At 36.6% G+C, this 19261-nt stretch overlaps 2 protein-coding genes and 1 long non-coding RNA gene across 6 annotated transcripts in view; 1 reads left to right on the plus strand and 2 right to left on the minus strand.

The window, feature by feature from the left end:
* Npc1a (Niemann-Pick type C-1a) overlaps nt 1-5311 on the plus strand; it is a 25117-nt gene extending 19806 nt beyond the window's left edge. For 3 of the 4 annotated variants that reach the window (XM_081994402.1, XM_081994410.1, XM_081994427.1), the window contains 2 exons: nt 1317-1851; nt 4212-5311. In XM_081994402.1, the coding sequence (XP_081850528.1) occupies nt 1317-1851; nt 4212-4363 (687 nt within the window). In that variant the 3' untranslated portion in view covers nt 4364-5311. Of the gene's footprint in view, nt 1-1316; nt 1852-3180; nt 3261-4211 lie in introns of all 4 variants that reach the window. The other variant, XM_081994419.1, reaches the window with a different exon arrangement.
* On the minus strand, nt 5298-19226 carry Prp6 (pre-mRNA processing factor 6). Its single transcript, XM_081994440.1, has 17 exons — nt 18973-19226; nt 18859-18918; nt 18547-18613; nt 14273-14521; nt 14025-14217; nt 13889-13971; nt 11405-11636; nt 11237-11349; nt 11025-11182; nt 10765-10974; nt 8727-8889; nt 6763-6939; nt 6526-6709; nt 6279-6475; nt 5940-6224; nt 5680-5831; nt 5298-5626 (listed from the first exon to the last, which is right to left on the minus strand). Exons 1-17 carry the CDS (start codon nt 19065-19067, stop codon nt 5443-5445), a joined length of 2802 nt encoding a protein of 933 aa, XP_081850566.1. The 5' UTR covers nt 19068-19226; the 3' UTR covers nt 5298-5442.
* LOC145739114 (uncharacterized) lies at nt 9409-9740 on the minus strand. The gene is made up of 2 exons (XR_014180900.1): nt 9526-9740; nt 9409-9480 (listed from the first exon to the last, which is right to left on the minus strand). It is a non-coding gene; the product is annotated as an uncharacterized LOC145739114 (long non-coding RNA).
* Nucleotides 19227-19261: the final 35 nt, after the last annotated feature.

A 19261-nucleotide genomic window follows, 5' to 3' on the forward strand; every position in this document is an offset into this window, starting at 1 on the left:
GTAAATAAATTAGGTTTCAAATTTAGACGGAATTCTATGATCCAAACGGAGACTTCTCATAAATAAAAAATGTTATTTCGGTCAAGATATTTTTGATTTGCTTTGGTATAAGGTTGTTTTAGTGCAAATTTGCAGCCAAAGATCTCTACTTTCTGACTGACAATACACGCAAAATTTTAAACGTGACGAAGCTTCAGACACGCCCTTTTCTATAATATGAACACAACAGGTTTGTTGACGAAAACTTGATTTAATTCATATGATTATAAATGACGTAGCCTTCGTGACGCACTGGTAAACTCACTCCGCGAGAACAGTATAGTTGGATTTTTACCTTTTGAGAATGACGTCATCTTTTTACATCTTTGTTTCTCGCATATCAAACATGTGAAATAAACAATTTTAGCAAAAAAGGCACGTTGTTAATTTTGTCGTCCTGTCAAATTGAAAACGTTGACATTTACTGTCACTTTGATTTAAACGAATATCAAAGGTATAAAAATGCTACGCTACACTGAGAAGGCCCAAATGCTAATTCTAAATGTGCTGCTTTTTTTCGAGTACGAAAAGAAACAGTTTCCAGATGTCAACTGAAACTCTCATGATCACTAATTTTTCAAAGCATTTGTAGGTTAAAATTTGTGATCTAATTCCAGACATGCGTGTTTTTTCACCTGCTTGACGTCATTCTCAAAGGGTAAAAATTTGTCATCAAAACAGGGTTTGCTATCGGCTAATAAGGAAGGAAGAGAGTTTGCTAGCGGATAAAAAAATCGGATAAATTTTGCTGTTGATTTCATCGTTTCCACGGATTTTCACTACACTTCTATTGTTGCAATGTCTCACCTTGAGATTTTTGCTGGCACTGTCAATTTTGATTTTTGTTTGTATTGTTTTGGTTATGGCTCGCTTCGGATAGAGTTCTACTGCAGAAAATCAAAAGAACCAAAAAAATGTATTTCTGCCAGTACAAGAAAGTCGCAGTCTTATTATATTATTGATTATATTCATGGAATTGTCTTATCAAATACCATTCGAGCTCAGATTTTGAACAGGATAATTTTTCCGCTTGTCTTCTCATACTTTCTTTATGGTACAAAACTCGACCGGTTAGGCAAAATCACTCGAGCTGCGCTCTCGTGATTTAGTTACAACAGGTCTCGTGCTGTTACACCAAAAAGAAAGTGTTCTTGCTGAAAGACAAGCACAAAAATTATCCGGCTAAATCTGAGCTCTTATGGTATTGCCCCCGATAATTTGACAATGATAATTTGAGTCACTTTTAACTTGTTTTTACAAATTTATATCTTCAACAGGCTGGCGTTGAAGTGTTCCCATACTCCGTCTTTTACGTGTTCTACGAACAATACCTAACAATGTGGACCGACACTCTACAAAGCATCGGCGTGTCCCTGCTGGCCATTTTCCTGGCGACGTTCTTCCTGATGGGCTTGGACATCTTTTCCAGCGTGGTCGTGCTGATCACCATCACAATGATTGTGGTGAATCTAGGCGGTTTAATGTACTGGTGGCACATCACCCTGAACGCCGTGTCGCTAGTAAATCTGGTAATGGCGGTGGGCATCAGCGTCGAGTTCTGTTCGCACTTGGTGCACAGTTTCTCGGTGTCGGTGAAACACAGCCGACTGGAACGAGCGGCGGACGCTCTGTCCAAGATGGGCAGTTCGATTTTCTCCGGTATCACGCTGACGAAGTTTGGTGGAATTATCGTGTTGTACTTCGCCAAGTCGCAGATCTTCAAAGTGTTCTACTTTAGGATGTATTTGGGAATTGTGTTGTTCGGTGCCGCCCATGGATTGGTGTTTTTACCAGTTCTGCTTAGTTTTATTGGTAAGTTTTTACTTTCCTTCTTTACGATGTATGTCTTATCTGTATTTTGCTTGGAAAGTTATTGTCCTTGTTGGTGGAGGTTTATAACATTGCATAAAGTATAAGTATTATAAAATAATCAGTAAAATAATGCGAATTAACACTGTTACAATATCATTAATGTAATACATTAATTCTTAAGATACAATCGCTGCATTAAAATAACACAGTTTTGTTGGTAAGTTGTACAAAAAACAAACAGTATAACATAGTTATGAGGTGGTTCGTTTCTGGAGCGTTCTGTTTCTCTATTCAAACTCACAGATTTCGAATATTTTTCCTGAGACAAAAAAGAGCTCATACTAAAAGTTATACCAACTTACCTGTCAAATTTCAAATTTAAATGTCAAGTTAACTTAAAATAGTTTATACCAAAAGAATACACAACTTTGCTTGTAACACAACAGTTACCAAAGAATCAAAACAATTTGGAAGTTATCAATTCAAAGATTTCTTACTGACTACATCTTTAAAACTTTCAGTTTAAGGAATTTCTGCCCAGATCTTAGATTTTTGGTTTGTAATTTTGACCGCCATGCTACCACGTAATTACAATATTTTTTAACTATTCTAAATTTGGATAGTTTATTATTCACGGCTCAAGTCATTTAAGTTGGTTTACTCTGTTACTTTTACTTATAAAAGTGACCCTAAAGCATACATAGTGACAGCTCTCAAAGTTTGTTTTTTTTTTCGTCACTTCTAACACTCTCTAACTCCCATTTTTACCGTTGTATTTTCAATCAAACCTAAGTTGAGTTTAGTTATGAATGTGACAGAATGAGTAAGTAAAGGCACAGCTTGAATTACATTTTACTTAAGCTGGGCTTAAGGTACGACGGTGCAATAACCCCTAACTGGCTACATAAATTACTAATCAAAAAACCTCGGATCGAAAAAAAACTGTCGGATTTTTCGATTGCCAATTGATTGTTTTTATGAAAGTATTTTAATGCAGCAAATTAGTGTAATATTACTAGTAGGTCACCCAGCAAAAGATTACTAACCATCTAATTGCTTGTAATTAATCAACATTATGAGTGACACCCCCACCTCATAGGACTGGCAAAACAATTTTTGCTCTGCAACTCGTACGGGAAACCTAGCATTTTATATTCTCCATTTTTTATTGGTGATTTTGTTAAAGTTGTGAAAAAAAAGCAAAATGGGGTAAATAATGTAGGTTTCCTCGGTTCGTGTAAAAATTAATCTAAGCTATACAAACTGGTGTTTTGGTATGTGTAATGTAATCAAAATTGTTGATGCTAATGTGAGCACTTTTGAACGCAGGGAGTCCGATGAATAAGGAAAAATTGGCCAAGCACAGGAATTTGAACGGGCAGCATTTCCAGGAAACGCATTTCGGCAGAGTAAGGATTTTTTTGTCTTTCTTTTTTTAGCTTTATAGGCCACATTCTAGTTTCTTTTTAGTTCTGTTTATAACTAGTGTCTTCTTAGAGTCTGTCGCTAATTTTCCATTGCATGTTGATCAATGAAATCTACTTATCACATTCTTACTTTGGTGCATGTAAATAGCTTCTTTTTAACTCTAGTGGGTGTTATTGGGTTTATTTACAGAAAAAAATCGTGAGTTAGTTCAGATTGAAGTTTAGAAAAACTGCATGCATTATGTTAATAGTCGACGATACCATGCACAGCAATTTTTGGCTTTGAAATTTACTTAAAAAATTTATAAAGTGTACCATAAGTCTGAAATTAACAGGTTTACATGAAATGGTGTAGTCGATTAATACCAGCAGGCATTAACAAATTTTAAAAAAGTGGTGATAAAACACGCAACCTTCTCCACAATATATTTATTACACCCTCAAACTGAGGTGAAAGTCAAAACGCCTGACATGTTTTGAGCATAGAGATGCTCATCTTCAGATGCTGTAAAAATCTTAATCTACTAAAGAGGTCACCGCATAAGTGGAAAACATACCTTAAGTATGGAAAATATGAAGAAAGACAGTCGGCAGTATTTTCCTATCCTATTAACTTAAGGAATGTTCCACTTATGCGGTGACCTCTTTAGTAGTAGATTAAGATTTTTACAGCCTCTGAAGATGAGCATCTCTATGCTCGAAACATGTCAGGCGTTTTGACTTTCACCTCAGTTTGAGGGTGTAATAAATATATTGTGGAGAAGGTTGCGTGTTTTTTCACCACTTTTACGATATAACCTCCACTGCAAGTAACGGACTACTACTTCACCCCATTAACATATTTCTTACTTTTTTTACTTTAACACGATTTGAAACAGTCTTTTTTTGTTTAATAGTCAAACATTTTTATTAAATCGGTTTTTTTTTGTGCAGGCCTGATGACGCAGAAGAAGCAGAAAATCGAGACATCTGAGGCGTATGCGCAGCTCGCCGGCGGTCCTCTGGAGGGACCAGTCGAACCATCTGTCACCTCGCCCCTCCTGCAACCGTCTACGTCCCGACAAAGTTACGACTCTGTGAGGTAGAACCACGTGTTACCTTATTTACTTAATCATTTTTAGACTGTAATTATCTCCATAACGTTTACGTATATTTTTTTAACTCCAAACTTGAATTTTGTTAAAGCCGATGGTAACAGAATGGATAGGACTATTTTTTAGGTTAGGTAGTAGAGGGCATTGGTGACCATCTTCGGGTGGTCTTCAGAGACGCGCCGGCGTAGTGAATACTTATTATTTTTTTTATACCGGGTGGCTTTCGCCTCTATTAGTGAAAAGTATTAGGTGCTCCGAAGCTAAACTGACAAGTATGCGAAATATTTTTGGAATTTGGTGCTAAAACACTTCTTTGTTCAGCTTGCGGAGCTGAATGTTTTGTATAAGAGAGTTTTTATTTAGGAAAGGTGATTTTCTATTCAGGTTACAAAGTGAAATTTATTGTTAAATTATTCAAAGAGGCGTCTAACCTGCCTTAATTTTTTTGAGAAAGATCGATTGTCTCATTTGCGTGAGTGTTATTATTAGAACCAAATCGGAAAGTTTATATTAGGTATATGATAACTGAATAAATAAGCCTTCAAAATGATTCAAGACTGGTAAACGTAATTTGCATACTACTAAAGTTATCATATTACTGCTTTACTAAATTTAAAGGGCCTTGCTGCGCAATCAATCAGCCCGGTCAAATCAAACTAGTTACTAATGGTGTTGTAAGGTGGCTTAGAGTGTATTTAATGCGTCCATTGTAGTTTATTTGGTTAAATTTCCAACTAAATTCTAAACAGGGTGACTGCATCTATTCATCAATGTTTTTTTTTCAAATTTTGCTTGAGTCATCGTCGCTTTAACATTCCTATTGAAAGATTTGTATATTCTCTATATTTTTACTTATTAAAATCTTGGAGTTGCCGTTTATTGTATTTATGTAATTTGTTTAATTTAGAAATAAAGTCTGTACAGATTTTGTGTAGGAAACACTTGTGTGTGGTTCTTTTTATTGTACCTAGGCGCCAATTAGACTAACTCGATTAATCACTAACTGATATAACACAATAGGTGAAATTATTTACAGTTTTTTTCAACATATCAAAAATTACGGACCTTTTCTAAATGGGAATGGGCACGTCCTTTGCGACGGCCAACAAAATCTGCTCAGTGCTCCAGCCGACGTTTCGGATATTTTTGGACACGGCACACCAAAGTTCACCGTGATGCGGCTCGGCTGCCGAACATTTTTCTTTAACTTCTTCTTGTTTCTCTTTGGTGCCATGCAATTGCTCAAACCGGTACCTGTGATTTAAATGTATAAAAAACTCAAATTTGAACTGAAAATATGGTGTTACCAGTTGGCCCATGCGTCTCCTAAATCAGGGTCAAGTTTCAACGCTCTTTGGAACCATTCTCGGCATTTGCTAACTTTTCTTTCAGACCAGAACAATCTGCTGACTGCTAATAGGACGTTAGGGTCATGTTCGCACTTTTTCAAGGCATCCACCTAAATAAAATTGTTCAAAAAAATGAACTTTCAACTAATCTAATAACTATAATTTGAATGTGAATTTTCAAGTGTTTGTAACAAAACGAAATTGTGTTAAAAACTTACTGATTTCGTCTTTCGTTGCGGTCTAGGCTCCATAAAAATACTTTCAGCCCATAACAATCCCGAATTCGGACACTCCTGCAAAGCTTTAGCCATCATAGCGTTGGCTATCTCCTTCATGCCGGCCCTCAATTCTACTCGAATAGCTTCCAACCAAAGTCGATCGTTTTTCGGGTTCTTTAACCTGGCTTTTTCCAAGACAGACCGCGCTTTAATTAGTAGCCCACGCTTTTCTTCCAGTCCGGACAGCAACAACCACAAAGGTATCGAATTTGGAGCTTTTTTGATCTGAAAATCAACGTATTTCAAATATCGGTCAAAGCTTTTCTGACTGGTTGATACCCCAGTGTTGTAGGCTTCAAAAGCTTTATCCAGTTCTTTTCTCTGTTCGTGAATTTGACCGTACATCATCCAGAGCTTGGGAAAGTCTGGAAAAACTTTAATGGCCTCATCTAGTAAAGTAAGGGCGGCATTCAGATCGTTCAACGACCATTCCAGTTTGGCACTTTTCATCATTACCCTCGGAGTGGGGGCAGAACCTGCAATTACTCTCTCAAAACAAAAGTAAAAATAATTTAGTAAGCAGTACCTCTGGCTTTAGCTAAAAGCCTTCGGGCCCGCTCATACTCTTTATTCTCTGACTCCAGCTTAACGGCAGCCAACCAAATTTCTTCGCTGTTTGGATTGGCCTGGAAGGCCAAAGACAGAATACCTCTAGCCGCAGGCACGTCTCCCGCTAACCATTTACTTTTAGCTCCCATTAACCATAACACCTATCAGAAAAATTAAGTGACGAGAGATTAAATAGTAGTTGTAAAGAAATTACCTCGCTTTTAGGACAATGAGCTACAGCTCTTTGTAGCAAACTCTCCAAACTTTCTCTAGTTCCGTAGTTCTTTTCCAAGTAAGCGGCACGCAGCCATATGGATTTTTTCGCAGGGAAAGTGGTTAGGGCGATGGTATATACAGTTCTGGCACATTCATAAGCTCCTTGTGCCGTAAACTGAAACATTGTATAGCTATTAATGTAACGGGATTATTATGCGATTTATAATAGTCGTGGACATTGCTATGTCCGAGACGGTGTTAAATCGCTAATAATCGAGTTACATTGGCAACGGCTTTAATCGTAATAATTAATAAATTAATTTTAATCGTAAAGCTTTATCGTATCATTGGCAACGGCGATGCGAAAACTGACAACGGCGATGCGTATCTGACTTGTGACGCATTCCAAACATATTTGTATGTCAAATGGAATAAAGGAGTTTTATTATTATTATTATAAACAAAATCAACAAAATTGTATGTCATTTAATTTTTGTTGTCCCGCATTAAAATGTAAAATTTAGATATTCCTGATAATATATTGGCTGCAGCCAACACTATAAGGTTGAACTTGCTTCCGGAAAAATCGAAAGTCAGCAGTATGAGAAAGAATATGAACAGTTTTGTGTGTGACGAAACCAAGTACAAGTTCGAGGTGCAGAAGAAACGGTGTTGCTAGCATATTTTGCAAAACTCGCTACAGAATTTCTGCTTCGTCCTTATGGCCAAAATATTCTAGTTTACGAGCGACCTTAGAATTGAAGGAAAGAGTGTGTGTGTGGAAATCGACAAATACGGCGCTTTAATACGTTTTATCAAGAAGAAAAACGTCGGATACAGAGCAAAAAATCAAAGGTATTTACAAGAGAACAAATCAACGAATTTGTACGTTCTGCTCCATACAAGGAGTTTTTGATGTTAAAAGTGGCCTTTCTAATTGGAATTGGAGGAGCCTGCCTAACCAATGAACTAACCAAGATGACCACGGAAGATGTTGACGTTTTAGAGGACAAGCTGATTGTTACTATTCCCGACTACAAAACCCACAAGAAACGGACGTTCGCGATAGTATCTGAGGGCAAAGTCAATCCTGTGCTTTTATTTAAAAAGTATGCAATGTTAAGGCCAGCCCATGTTACTCACCGAAGATTGTTTCTATCATATAGAAAAGGAAAATGTACAGTACAGCCCTGCGGCATACATTTCTTCGCTGAAGTACCTCAAAAAATAGCTGAGTATCTTTCACTTGAAAATCCTAATATGTATACTGGTCACTGCGTTATAAGATCTTCGCCAAATTTTCTTGTTAATGCTGGAGGGAATATATTGGATTTACAAGAACTTGGTGGATGGGAATCAACGAAGGTTGCTAGAGGGTATCTAGAAGAAAGTGTGTCCAAGAAAGTTTCCATTGCTCGCAAAATTCAAATCGGCGATGTCTCCGACAGTGGATTAAGCCCTAGGGAACCGGATGAAATGGAGAGGAATGCATACTCGGCCATTAATCAGCCTTCAGAAGACATAAATATGATCGTGCACTCCAAAGGCAGTGGAGTATCCGTTAAGTTTGAAAACTGTCAAAACATTGTTTTGAATATTCATGAAAAGTCGTAATATTATTCTGTTATCGAACCTGTTGTCCTTCCTAACTAACGTATTATTAGTAACTAAGGTTTTATGAAGGAATTAGTACATTTATGATGTTGATAATTATTAATAAAGATTTTATATAAAATCGTTTTAATCTTCAATGATACGATAAATAATTTAAAACAGCACATTACAATCACAGTTTATGCAACATTAATAACCATTTGTTTTTTTTTTCAATAAAAAGTTAAGTGTTTCTGTTTCGATAGAACTTTTCCTACTTTATAGTATCCCTGCAATAGTTTTAGTTTATAATTGGTCAAACAACGCACTGTTTGGAAGATAATCGATTACACTAATTAAAAAACTCACATTTTCTGCGTCTTCCATCCATGTATGTTTCTGATCTTCAGACTCCACTCCATAACTGATTATAACTTTAACAATGGCTCGACAACAATGAATATGTCCTCCAGTTTCACTTTCCACCGCCTCTTTAAGCCACTGTTCCCGATTGATTTCAACACCATTTGAACTGTAAATTTCCGTTTACAAAAAAACCTATTGTCATAATTTTGCGCCATGTCACATTTGAAAGTAAAATCACATTCTACAACTTAGTTTTGTTCTTTATAACAACGTCCACATATACATACAGGTTATTCACGTTATTCGACACGGAAAATTGTGACTAAAGTAATCACTTTCAACAAAGTTTGGATTCTGGGATGGAAATAGACCTATTGGAGGTAGCTTTTAAAAATATTTTTAAGATTTTGAGACATTGAGGTTTGGTACGTTTAAACTTTACAGTTTCTCAGATATTCGTTATTTTGTAAAAATTTAGAACACATTTTAAGGTTTAATCACTCAACCTCTGTTTGATTTTTATTAATCAAAATTAGCTTGGGAACTGCTAAATGATCAAGTTTTAGGATCCATGGGTGATATATTGTCTAGCTCATACAGGATGTCTCAAACATTTTTTCCCAATAATTGCAACCTTTAAACTTTAATAACGTAAAAATCAAATTGAACACCACCTATTTTATGGTTAAAGTAGATGCAAAATTTAATTATCTATCGAAAATTATTGAGGTCTCCTATGGCTAACGGTTCGCGTTTTCTTGCAAAGTCAACATTTCTCGAACTCGCGATTTTAAGTTATTACCCTTGAGAAATTACCACAGATTAAAACTGTTTCAAATGACAGCTTAAAATGCGAATTAGCGAAATTTTTAGGAGTATATCCATTAAGATACTTAATAATGTTGCTGAAGGATTCAAAAACGGAGTAGGTATGTTTGTGTTTGTAGTCGAATGGTCGCCGTTTTAAACATTTTAATGAATTATTTTTGTAACTTGTACAGCAAATCTACAAAGTATTAAGCCACTATTTTATTCTAAGCTTTACTTAGATTATAACTATAGATATGTAATTGGAAAAGATATGATCAAAAATCAGTCAAAGTCAGTTAGTTTAAGAAATGTCCTTTTCCAAGAAAATGTTAACAATGAGCAGTATGAAACCTTAATAATTTTCGATAGGTAATTAAATTTTGCATATACTGTAACCATAAAATAGATGGGTCCCATTTAGTTTGACAAGTTTATACTACTTAAAAGTTTTAGTTTTTGAGTACATTTTTTGAAATTTCTTATATGAGCTAGACAATTTATCACTTTTGGATAATGAAACTTAATCTGTTATCAGCACCCAAACCAATTTTGGTCAATAAATATCAAAGAAAGCTTGAACTTTTAAATGTTAATATTTGTTCTACATTTTTACAAATTAAGGAATATCTGAGAAACTAAAATTACCTTTTATTTTCAACGTAGATTCTGAAAATAAACTAATATACTAGGTGTTCCATTTGAAAAAACATGACTTTGATACTTTTTCTGCATTTGGGACAACCGGTACATCTTGAAAATATTTTTAAAAAATACCTCCAATAGTCCAATCTTCCGTGTCGAATAACGTGAATAACCCTGTATATATACCTATAAACAATCTTTATTCTCAAAGAATAGGCTATCGACCAATAGGTCTTTCTGCCCGTGTTACATTACATAGACAACAAAAATTAAGAGATCTCAAAATCAAAATTTAATTTACAGTTAAAAACTAAGTTGTTCCAATAGGGTGCAAGAGGTAAAGGAAAATCGGAAATGTCGTTTGTCTTCTTAGACAAAGAGGGTCAAGTATAGCCCAGTTGTTAGGGTGGTTTTTCCATTTAGTTTGAATTTGTAGCAGTCATTCTGAAATTTTGTCATTTGTGTGCATTCATAAAGGAGTTCGGTGGATAGATTATGTAAAGGGTTATTGGGATGTCTAATTTTTGTAATTAGTCTTAATGAACAACGTCTATTTTCACCTTGATATTCCATAAATAAGAAAACAAACCTTAAAGATGAAATCGCTCTCTCAATTATCTTCTCAACCATATGATGGTTCCCGTTAGCTTCCTCAAGTTTAGCGGCCGTAGTCCAAATTTGTTTGTCGGTCGGAATGTTTTCTCTAGCTTTGTTAAGCACTTTTCTCGCGTTTTCGTAGGTTTCCAACCTGGCCAACGCCAGCCACAACTCTACAGCAGTTGGACAACATTCAACAGCCCTACAACATCCACTGTGTTTTCCGTTTTAATTAAAAATCTAACCAAATACCTGGACAGAAGAATTCTGGCGTCTTCTGGATTTTCCAACTCGACGGCAGCTTTCCACAGCCTTACCGAATTGGGGATGTGCTCCAAAGCTTTTCTAAACACTCGCCGTTTGGCTTTAGTTTCATCTTCCAAGTCAGCAGCTTTTATCCAAATTCTTACCTAAAAAAAATTACAATTTAACTTAAGAGATACGAATCCGATAAAGCAACTTACAGAAGTTGGTATGTGCCTGGCTGCTTGCGCAATCACAGCTTTGGAAGTATCAGGAGGATTCAGTCTAGCAGCCTCTAACCAAATATCTTCACTTTGAGGGTTAACCTCACAACCTATACCAAACACATTAAAGCATATAAAAAAAACAGGATAATTAATTGCAAAAACCTTTCATAATCAAGTTTCGGGCAGCCTGTACTTTTCCGGTCACTTCTTCTAAACGGGCGCTGGCAATCCAAGCAGGCGGATGATTCGGATTGCTTTCCCTGACGTTTTTAAGCAGTAAACGTGCTTTTTTAATGTCATTTATGTCACCACCGTAAGTGGGTATCATGGATTGTAGATCGGTTAGATAACCTTTAGGATCGACCACTGTTTGACCGGTTACAGAATCAGAAACCTACAATCAAAGATTTCGTTCAGAAAGTGCAAAAAGTCAAATTTTTTACATGGAACTGTCTTAAAAATATCTATTCTTTTTAAGATTGATTTATTTGTTTTTTCTTTTTGCGTAAATTAAAATTTATAAGGGATGCCAAGGATATTCAGGTACAGGTAGAGATGTTAATTTTTTGACAAGATTTTTTTAGAATTGTCAGACTTACATTACACATACAGGGGGTCCCATAAGTAATGGTAAATAATTTAATAGCGGATTTAAGGGACCAAAATAGTTCGATTTAGCACAACTTACTGCAGACGAAATGTCAACGAAAACAGAAATACAGGGGGTGAAAGTAATTTTTTTAAAATGGTCTTTTTTTAATTACTCATAAATAACTTGGAGTTTCTTAGTAAAATTAGATATTCGGGGGTTTTTGAAGATAGCAAATTTAATCATCAACGCAGTTTTAAGCCAGCATACAGAGGTCGCCACCTGCAGAAAATAATTCGTTTTAAAATCGACATACTTTTTTCTGGTATAGTCAAGTGACAGCTGTAACCCGAATAACTGTTTTCCAATATCTTCTTGCCAAAAAAGGTGCACCTAGTAAATATGCCAAAAACAAACAGTTTTCGAGTTTTTTGCAATTAAAATATTGACCACAATGCATTTATAAAAAAATAAAAAAATGGTTGAAATAACTGTCTATTATTGTTCCAAAATGTCTCAACAGCATTTTAAGTTGAAATTAATAACTTTCCTTGGTTATCTATTATTTCTTCATACACAAAATGCTTCAGGTAAAAATCTGGAGGACCAGAAGGGCTGGATATGATATTTGGCTTCTCCGACCAATTCAACGATTCAGAAAATTTGTTTAAGTAATTTCTCACTTGGAATGAGAAATGATCTAAGGTTCCATCCTCCAAGAAGATTACAAATTGCAATCATGTTTGGCACCGAATACTTTAATTGCAAATATCTCGTAAACTGTTGATCTTAAGGATGCCAACTAAGTATACCTTTTTCGTTAAAAAAATATTGGAAAACCGATATTCAGATTTCACTTCGACTTACCAGAAAAAAGTTAAAGTGATTTTAAAGCAAATCACCGGTTTTAGATGGTGACCTCTATAAGCTGGCTTAAAACTGAGTAGATAATCAAATTTCGCACCATCGAAAACCTTTGAATACCTAATTTTAGCAAGAAACTCCAGCGCGTGTTAAGTAAAAAAATGCATTTTAAAAGAATAACTTTGACCCTTTGTATTTCTGTTTCTGTTGACTTTTTGTCTGAGGTAAGTTGTGCTAAATCGAATTATTTTGACCCCATAAATACGTCATTAAATTATTTACCATTACTTATGGGACACCCTGTATATCTAATTTTTTTGCAAAGCTAAAGCTGCGGACTGATAGAATAGCTTGTAGAAAGCTCCAAACAGTTAATACACCTTGCGTAAAGGGCTGGCCGGAAATGCGATAGTTTTCGCCCCGTCGTTTGATGTTCGAGAACTAAAGCTAAAGAGGGTGTAATCTGCATTGGGCAGTTCCAGTCAGGTACCAATTGGAAGCATTTGTTGCTGCTTAAGCAAACTAGTTGGGAACGCTGCAAAGCTGTCTAACAGATTTCATCATTGAAGAGCTAGCGACTGAGCTGATTGCTGCTGTTCAAAAACGATACTGATACCCCGATGATGTTGTGAGCGAATTCCAGAAAACCTGAAGTAGGAGTCATAGTGCAACACACCACGTTATCTGTAGACGTTTTGTTTCATGGACTAATTCCGTAAACGTGTCAGAGACAGTAAGTAATTAGGCTAATATAAACAGTAGTCAGTGCAATCGTTTCTGGTGTCCGATCTATTCATTTAGTAGTAGTGGTAGTCATGTATGTAAACATTGAGCGCCAAACAATTACCCTGTTAGTGTCTGAATAGAAGAGTTACTGTAGTAAAGTAGTTAGGTTAGTTTTGTTTTAGGTTTAGTTATTTCTCCATTTATAAAATAACTTGGCATCCCTGGGATCTATTTTTTTGTAGTTTTTATATGAAAGAATGGATATTAACCAAGATAATCACTCTCGAGAGAGTTTCGATGACATAATATTGCAATTAGACAAATCACTAGAATTGTCTCGTCCAAAGGTTCAAGAAAGGAAATCCTTGGAATGACCCAGTCCCGAGAGTAATTGTCCTAACAGAACAACCGTATTTTTTAAAATTTATCTTGTTCCCTGTATAAAATTATGATAAATTTTAGTTTACCTGCGATAGTTTCACATTCATTAAAGTGTTCCGGGCTTGTCCAATTTTTCGTAAATCCATGTCTCCAGTAGGTGTGAGCATTCCTGTAATAAATCACTTTTTAGAATTTCTTAAGGAATAGTAATGAAAAGCGTACCTGGAGTTGCTACTCCTGGTACCATACTAGCTAATCCCGAATTAGGATCAATAGCGTTCGTGCTTTCCCCACCCAAATTACGAGCCAACACACTATCCGGCAAGGGTGTAAACTTCTCAGCTCTAGGATTTCTCTGTTTTTTATTCCTTGCATCTCCAACATCCGGGATTTGCCTCCACTCGTCTTCAGATACCTTTTTAGAAAAATCAATTGAGACAAGCACAAAATTGCTGAATAGAGATGCTTACTCGCACTAAATCCCTCTTCAAATCTGAAAATTGCTGTTGGATTTTTGGTCGTTCTTGACGGTACCGTTCCAATTCCTCTCTGAGACGTTTTTCTCGGTACTCTTTCCGTTTTTCATCCATTCTTTTGTCGATTGCTTCGTAAATAGCGTCAGCTTCGGCGTCGTCCTTGTCGTAGGGATCTTTAGAAAATAAAGAGCCGCCGTAGCCGCTAAATTCGTCGTAGTTTGAGTCATTTAGATCCTCTTCTTCCTGATGATTATATGAGTACAGTACACAAAAAGTTGTATATTTTTCAGGATGATGCAACTATTCTGTGGGGTGGCACGGATGAGCAAACATTAACTCAGCAAATAAACCATGACTTATGTCTTATGAAGAATTGGTGTGACGCTAATAATGTCGCTTAATATTTTAAAGACAAATGTTATGTCATTTAAATGTAATTTGGGTCCTGTGTATACTGAAAACCAAATATTGAAAGAAACAACTCAAAGCAGATTCTTGGGACTAATAGTGGATGACGCATTAAGGTTTGAATGACATATTAAAACCCTTAATAAAAAGTTATCATCTAACTGTTATGCTTTGAGAATAATTTCAAATGAGCTGGATAAAGGCTTATCAAGCATATTTCGCATTGATAGAGTCTCACTTGCGTTTTGGCGTATGTTTTTGGGAATCCTGAACTGGACAGCTTCTGCATGCGGTATTTCCCTTGCAGAAAAGAGCGGTTAGGTAGTTAAGTGGAGCTAAACCTGGTGACTTGTGCAGGCCGCTCTTTGTTGTGAACAGAATTCTGACATTGGCTTTGTTTATTTTGGAAACAGCCTCCCTGATGCATAAAAAGTACGGTACGACCCTGAGTGAGAGTTTATCTACTTATGCCCCCAGGCAGTCATACAAAAAAAAACCTATTCCTGTGACCTCTCAGGTGCATAACTCATTGGTGTATAATGGACGTCCGCTGTTCAATCATTTGCCTACTGGCATCAGAAAGATTTTTGAGGGAGGCGGATTTAGAAAGGAGGTCAGGATGTTACTCATTGAGAGAGCTTACTATAAATGTTGGTGAATATTATGCCGAACGGTTTTAAATTTCTAATTGTTTTTATGCGCATATATACCCCTATAAATATATAGTCATACAGTCCTACGCACCGACGTCCTCCCATCCCGACGAAGAAGTAGACATCTTTTACGAAGAAATAACTTCAGCCCTAAACGAAACATCTACGCATTTCACCATAATATGCGGGGATTTCAACGCTAAAATCGGCACGAAATTAGACACATCTGAGTCATCACTCGGGAACTTTGGATCCGAAGGAAGAAACGCTCGTGGGGAAACCCTACTGGGCTTCCTACTTCAACATAACCTGTACCAAATGAACAGCTTCTTCAAAAAAAAGGCCCATAGAAGATGGACATGGGAGAGCCCAGACGGCAGGACTAAAAACGAGATAGACTTCATAATCACAGACAAACGGCAGATTGTAAAAGATGTAACAGTATTAAACACCTGCAGAACTGGCAGCGACCACAGAATGGTGCGCTGCAAGGTCCAAATGAAACTTGACAGAGAACGATATAAACTGATAAGGAAAAAGTCTAAACAAACATGGATAACACCGAGCGACACCCAAGGATTCGAAACTCAGATCACGAATATACTACAAACAAGCGCCAACTCATACACAAACATCAATAGCTTAAACGGCGCTATAACCAACGCGCTAAAAGAAAGCCAGGCGGCATCCTACTCGAAAGGCGGAAAAGAAGACAAAATAAGCCAAAACACGAAAAACTTATTTGCCCAGCGCGACCAAATGAGAAGAAATTGGAGCAACAACATTGCTGAGCTTAAGAAGATAAATAAGGAAATATCAAAGGCAACCAGACGCGACCTCAGAAACTACCGCAGTAGGAAGACTCAAGAGACAATAGAACAGAACAAAAGCATGAAAGTACTGAGAAGGCATCTAACCGAAGGCAAAAAAGACATAGTAAAACTAAAGAACAAACAAGGAAATGTCACTTCAAACCGAGAGGAAATCCTGAGCATTGCGGAGGAATTATATTATGATCTATACAAAAGCCGCCACAAAGAACAGCTGAACCTAGACATAACATCACGTATACAGGTAGTTATAAACCAAGGATCCGAAGAGATGCCCGATATCACCATCGAAGAAATCAGAGGAGCACTAACAAAGATGAAAAACAACAAATCTCCAGGTGAAGAGGAAGTGATGACAGAAGCGATTAAGATGGGAGGCCCTCTTTTACTGCAGAAACTACAGAAACTCTTCAACATGTGCTTACAGGAAAGTGATATTCCTGACAAGTGGTACGAAGCAACCACCATACTGCTCCACAAAAAAGGAGACATAACGGACCTGGAAAATTACCGCCCAATAACCCTTCTTAGTCATCTGTATAAGCTCTTTACTAGAATCATAACGTCAAGATTAGAAAATAAACTTGAACTCTACCAACCCAAGGAGCAAGCGGGATTCCGATCTGGGTTCGGAACAAACGACCACTTGCAAAGCATCAAAACCCTCATCGAAAAAACAGTGGAATACAACAGACCACTAATCCTCCTGTTTATAGACTTCCATAAAGCTTTTGACACCATTGAACTGAAAGCTATAATGGACGCCCTAACAAGTTGTCGTATAGACTATAGATACGCAACACTTACTCACAATATATACAAAAATGCTACCATGACTATTAAACTACACGAAGCCACCAACCGCATAAAAATCGGCAGAGGGGTGAGACAGGGGGATACCATGTCTCCTAAACTATTCATAACTGTCTTAAAACATGCTTTTAAAAAACTTAACTGGGATAATAAAGCAATAAACATCGATGGTGAAAAACTTAACCATCTCCGCTTTGCAGATGACATAGTCCTAACAACAGACTGTCTAAGAGAGGCGAAACAGATGCTAAGAGAGTTAGAGGAAGCATGTTCTGAAGTTGGTCTAAAAATGAACTTCACTAAGACCAAGATCATGACAAACCTTGTCATGAGCGAGACAATAAACATCGGAAATAATGAAATCGAGCAAGTTGACAAATACATATATTTAGGTCACAAAATCCGAATATCAAGGGACAACCAGACATGTGAACTGCATAGACGGATTGGCCTTGGATGGGCGGCCTATGGGAGGCTGAAAGATATCCTTACGGGTGACATTCCTACTTGCCAGAAAAGAAAAGTATTCGACCAGTGTGTTCTGCCGGTGCTCACTTATGGCGCAGAGACCCTGACTTTAACAACAGTATCGGCGAGGAAACTCAGAGTCACACAACGCAAAATGGAAAGAGCAATGCTTGGGCTGAGCCTGAAGGACCATATCACAAACCAAGAACTGCGCAGAAGATCCGGAGTGTCGGACATTATTCAGCGTATAACCTCACTGAAGTGGAGCTGGGCTGGACACGTGGGCAGACAGGGAAATGACAGATGGACAAAAAGGTTGCTAGAATGGAGACCATGTACCGATAAGCGCGACAGAGGAAGACCGCCTACACGTTGGACCGACGACCTAAAGAGAATGGGAAACAACTGGATCCAAGCGAGCCAGGACAGACAGGGGTGGAGAGCCATGAGGGAGGCCTATGTTCAGCAGTGGACGTCGAGGGCTGATTGATTGATATACCCCTAAGTTATTGAAATTATTTTTATACTTACATGTAATTTGTTAGTGACTGTGGTTTGGTGAATGTATTTTATCTTTATTTGTATGTATATAGTATGGCTTTGTTTACAACTATTTTTAGTTAAAAACAATACAGGGTATTTTGATTTGATTTGTTATTGCAAAAGGTGTTGCTTCTATTTTATTTTAAGTACTATTGTAGAATCAATTATTGTTTTTATAACCTTAATTTTTGTTGTTTTTGACCTGTCTCAGTTTGCTACTCCACCATGTTTTTTTTATGTAAGTTTTATAAGCTTGGTTGTTTTAAATTCTTACTAAACTGCTCACAGAAAAGATTGATACTCCCAAAGGCTGTTTTTTTGTAGAATTAAATCCAGAAATCATTTTGACCTGATACCATGATTAATTTTAATAAGATAAATCAACACTAAATGTTTACTGGTTGTAAAATCAGTAAGGTAGGATACAACATTTTTTTAATATTGTACAAAATTGGAAACTACTAACATCTGACAAAGAAAATTACACTCTGAGATAACATAAATCAAGATACATGACAAGCTTTATTTGATAATTTATGTGTTTATTGCTCACCTCTTTCTCCTCTTCTTCATCCTTTTTCTTGGTTCTTTTAGCTGCTGGAGGAGCATGCCGATCATCACTAAAATTAATAAAACAAATACAAACTGAGTTGGAATAATGGTAATACATTAATGTAAGTACCTAGTACCCACAACTTATATTCCAAGTTGCATTCTATTGAGCAACCAGAAAGTTTGAAGTTAAAGGTTTACTAAATCTGTAAAAGTACTCTTCTAAAGATGAGTTTATCTTTAAAGATACTACCACACATAAAGTACAGTATTTATTGTACTTTTTTAATACAAAATGAGTACAAATACTTACGAGACATCATTGGCATCTCGGGCTGGACCAATATCAGACCGGGTGGTAAAACCTGTGGCCCTGCAATTTGTCGTGACATTAAAAAGTGTTTAGCTTTTAAACTAATCGTCTTACCCTCTACCAACACCAGCCACATAGCCGAGAGGCGCGGGGACGCCAAGAAAATGTTTTTTGTTGCGATTTACAAGGGCCGCCGGAGGCGTCGTCATGTTTACCCCAAACAATTAAAAGTTCAAATCGGTAACCACACAATACAACCACTAAGCACAAAATCTAGCAATAGATTATTTAGTTAATAATAATAAATAATAATAATAATAAAATAACATCAAAATACAGACAAGTTTAAAGTTAGGTTAGAAGTTATGACGGATGACAGACGATAGACTATTTGTCATTTTGT

The sequence above is a fragment of the Ips typographus genome, linkage group LG1 (assembly GCF_016097725.1).
Source record: "Ips typographus isolate SLU linkage group LG1, UJ_Ityp_2.0, whole genome shotgun sequence".
NCBI classification, from domain to species: Eukaryota; Metazoa; Arthropoda; class Insecta; order Coleoptera; family Curculionidae; genus Ips; species Ips typographus.

Coding starts and splice junctions, on each gene's coding strand:
- Prp6 (XM_081994440.1), bottom strand. CDS start 19,067: ATGACGACGCCTCCGGCGGCCCTTGTAAATCGCAACAAAAAACATTTT. Junction 11,350..11,404: donor CCGAAACTTGATTATGAAAG/GTTTTTGCAATT, acceptor TGTTTGGTATAG/GTTGTGAGGTTAACCCTCAA. Junction 6,476..6,525: donor GCTTTTAGCTAAAGCCAGAG/GTACTGCTTACT, acceptor GAGTAATTGCAG/GTTCTGCCCCCACTCCGAGG.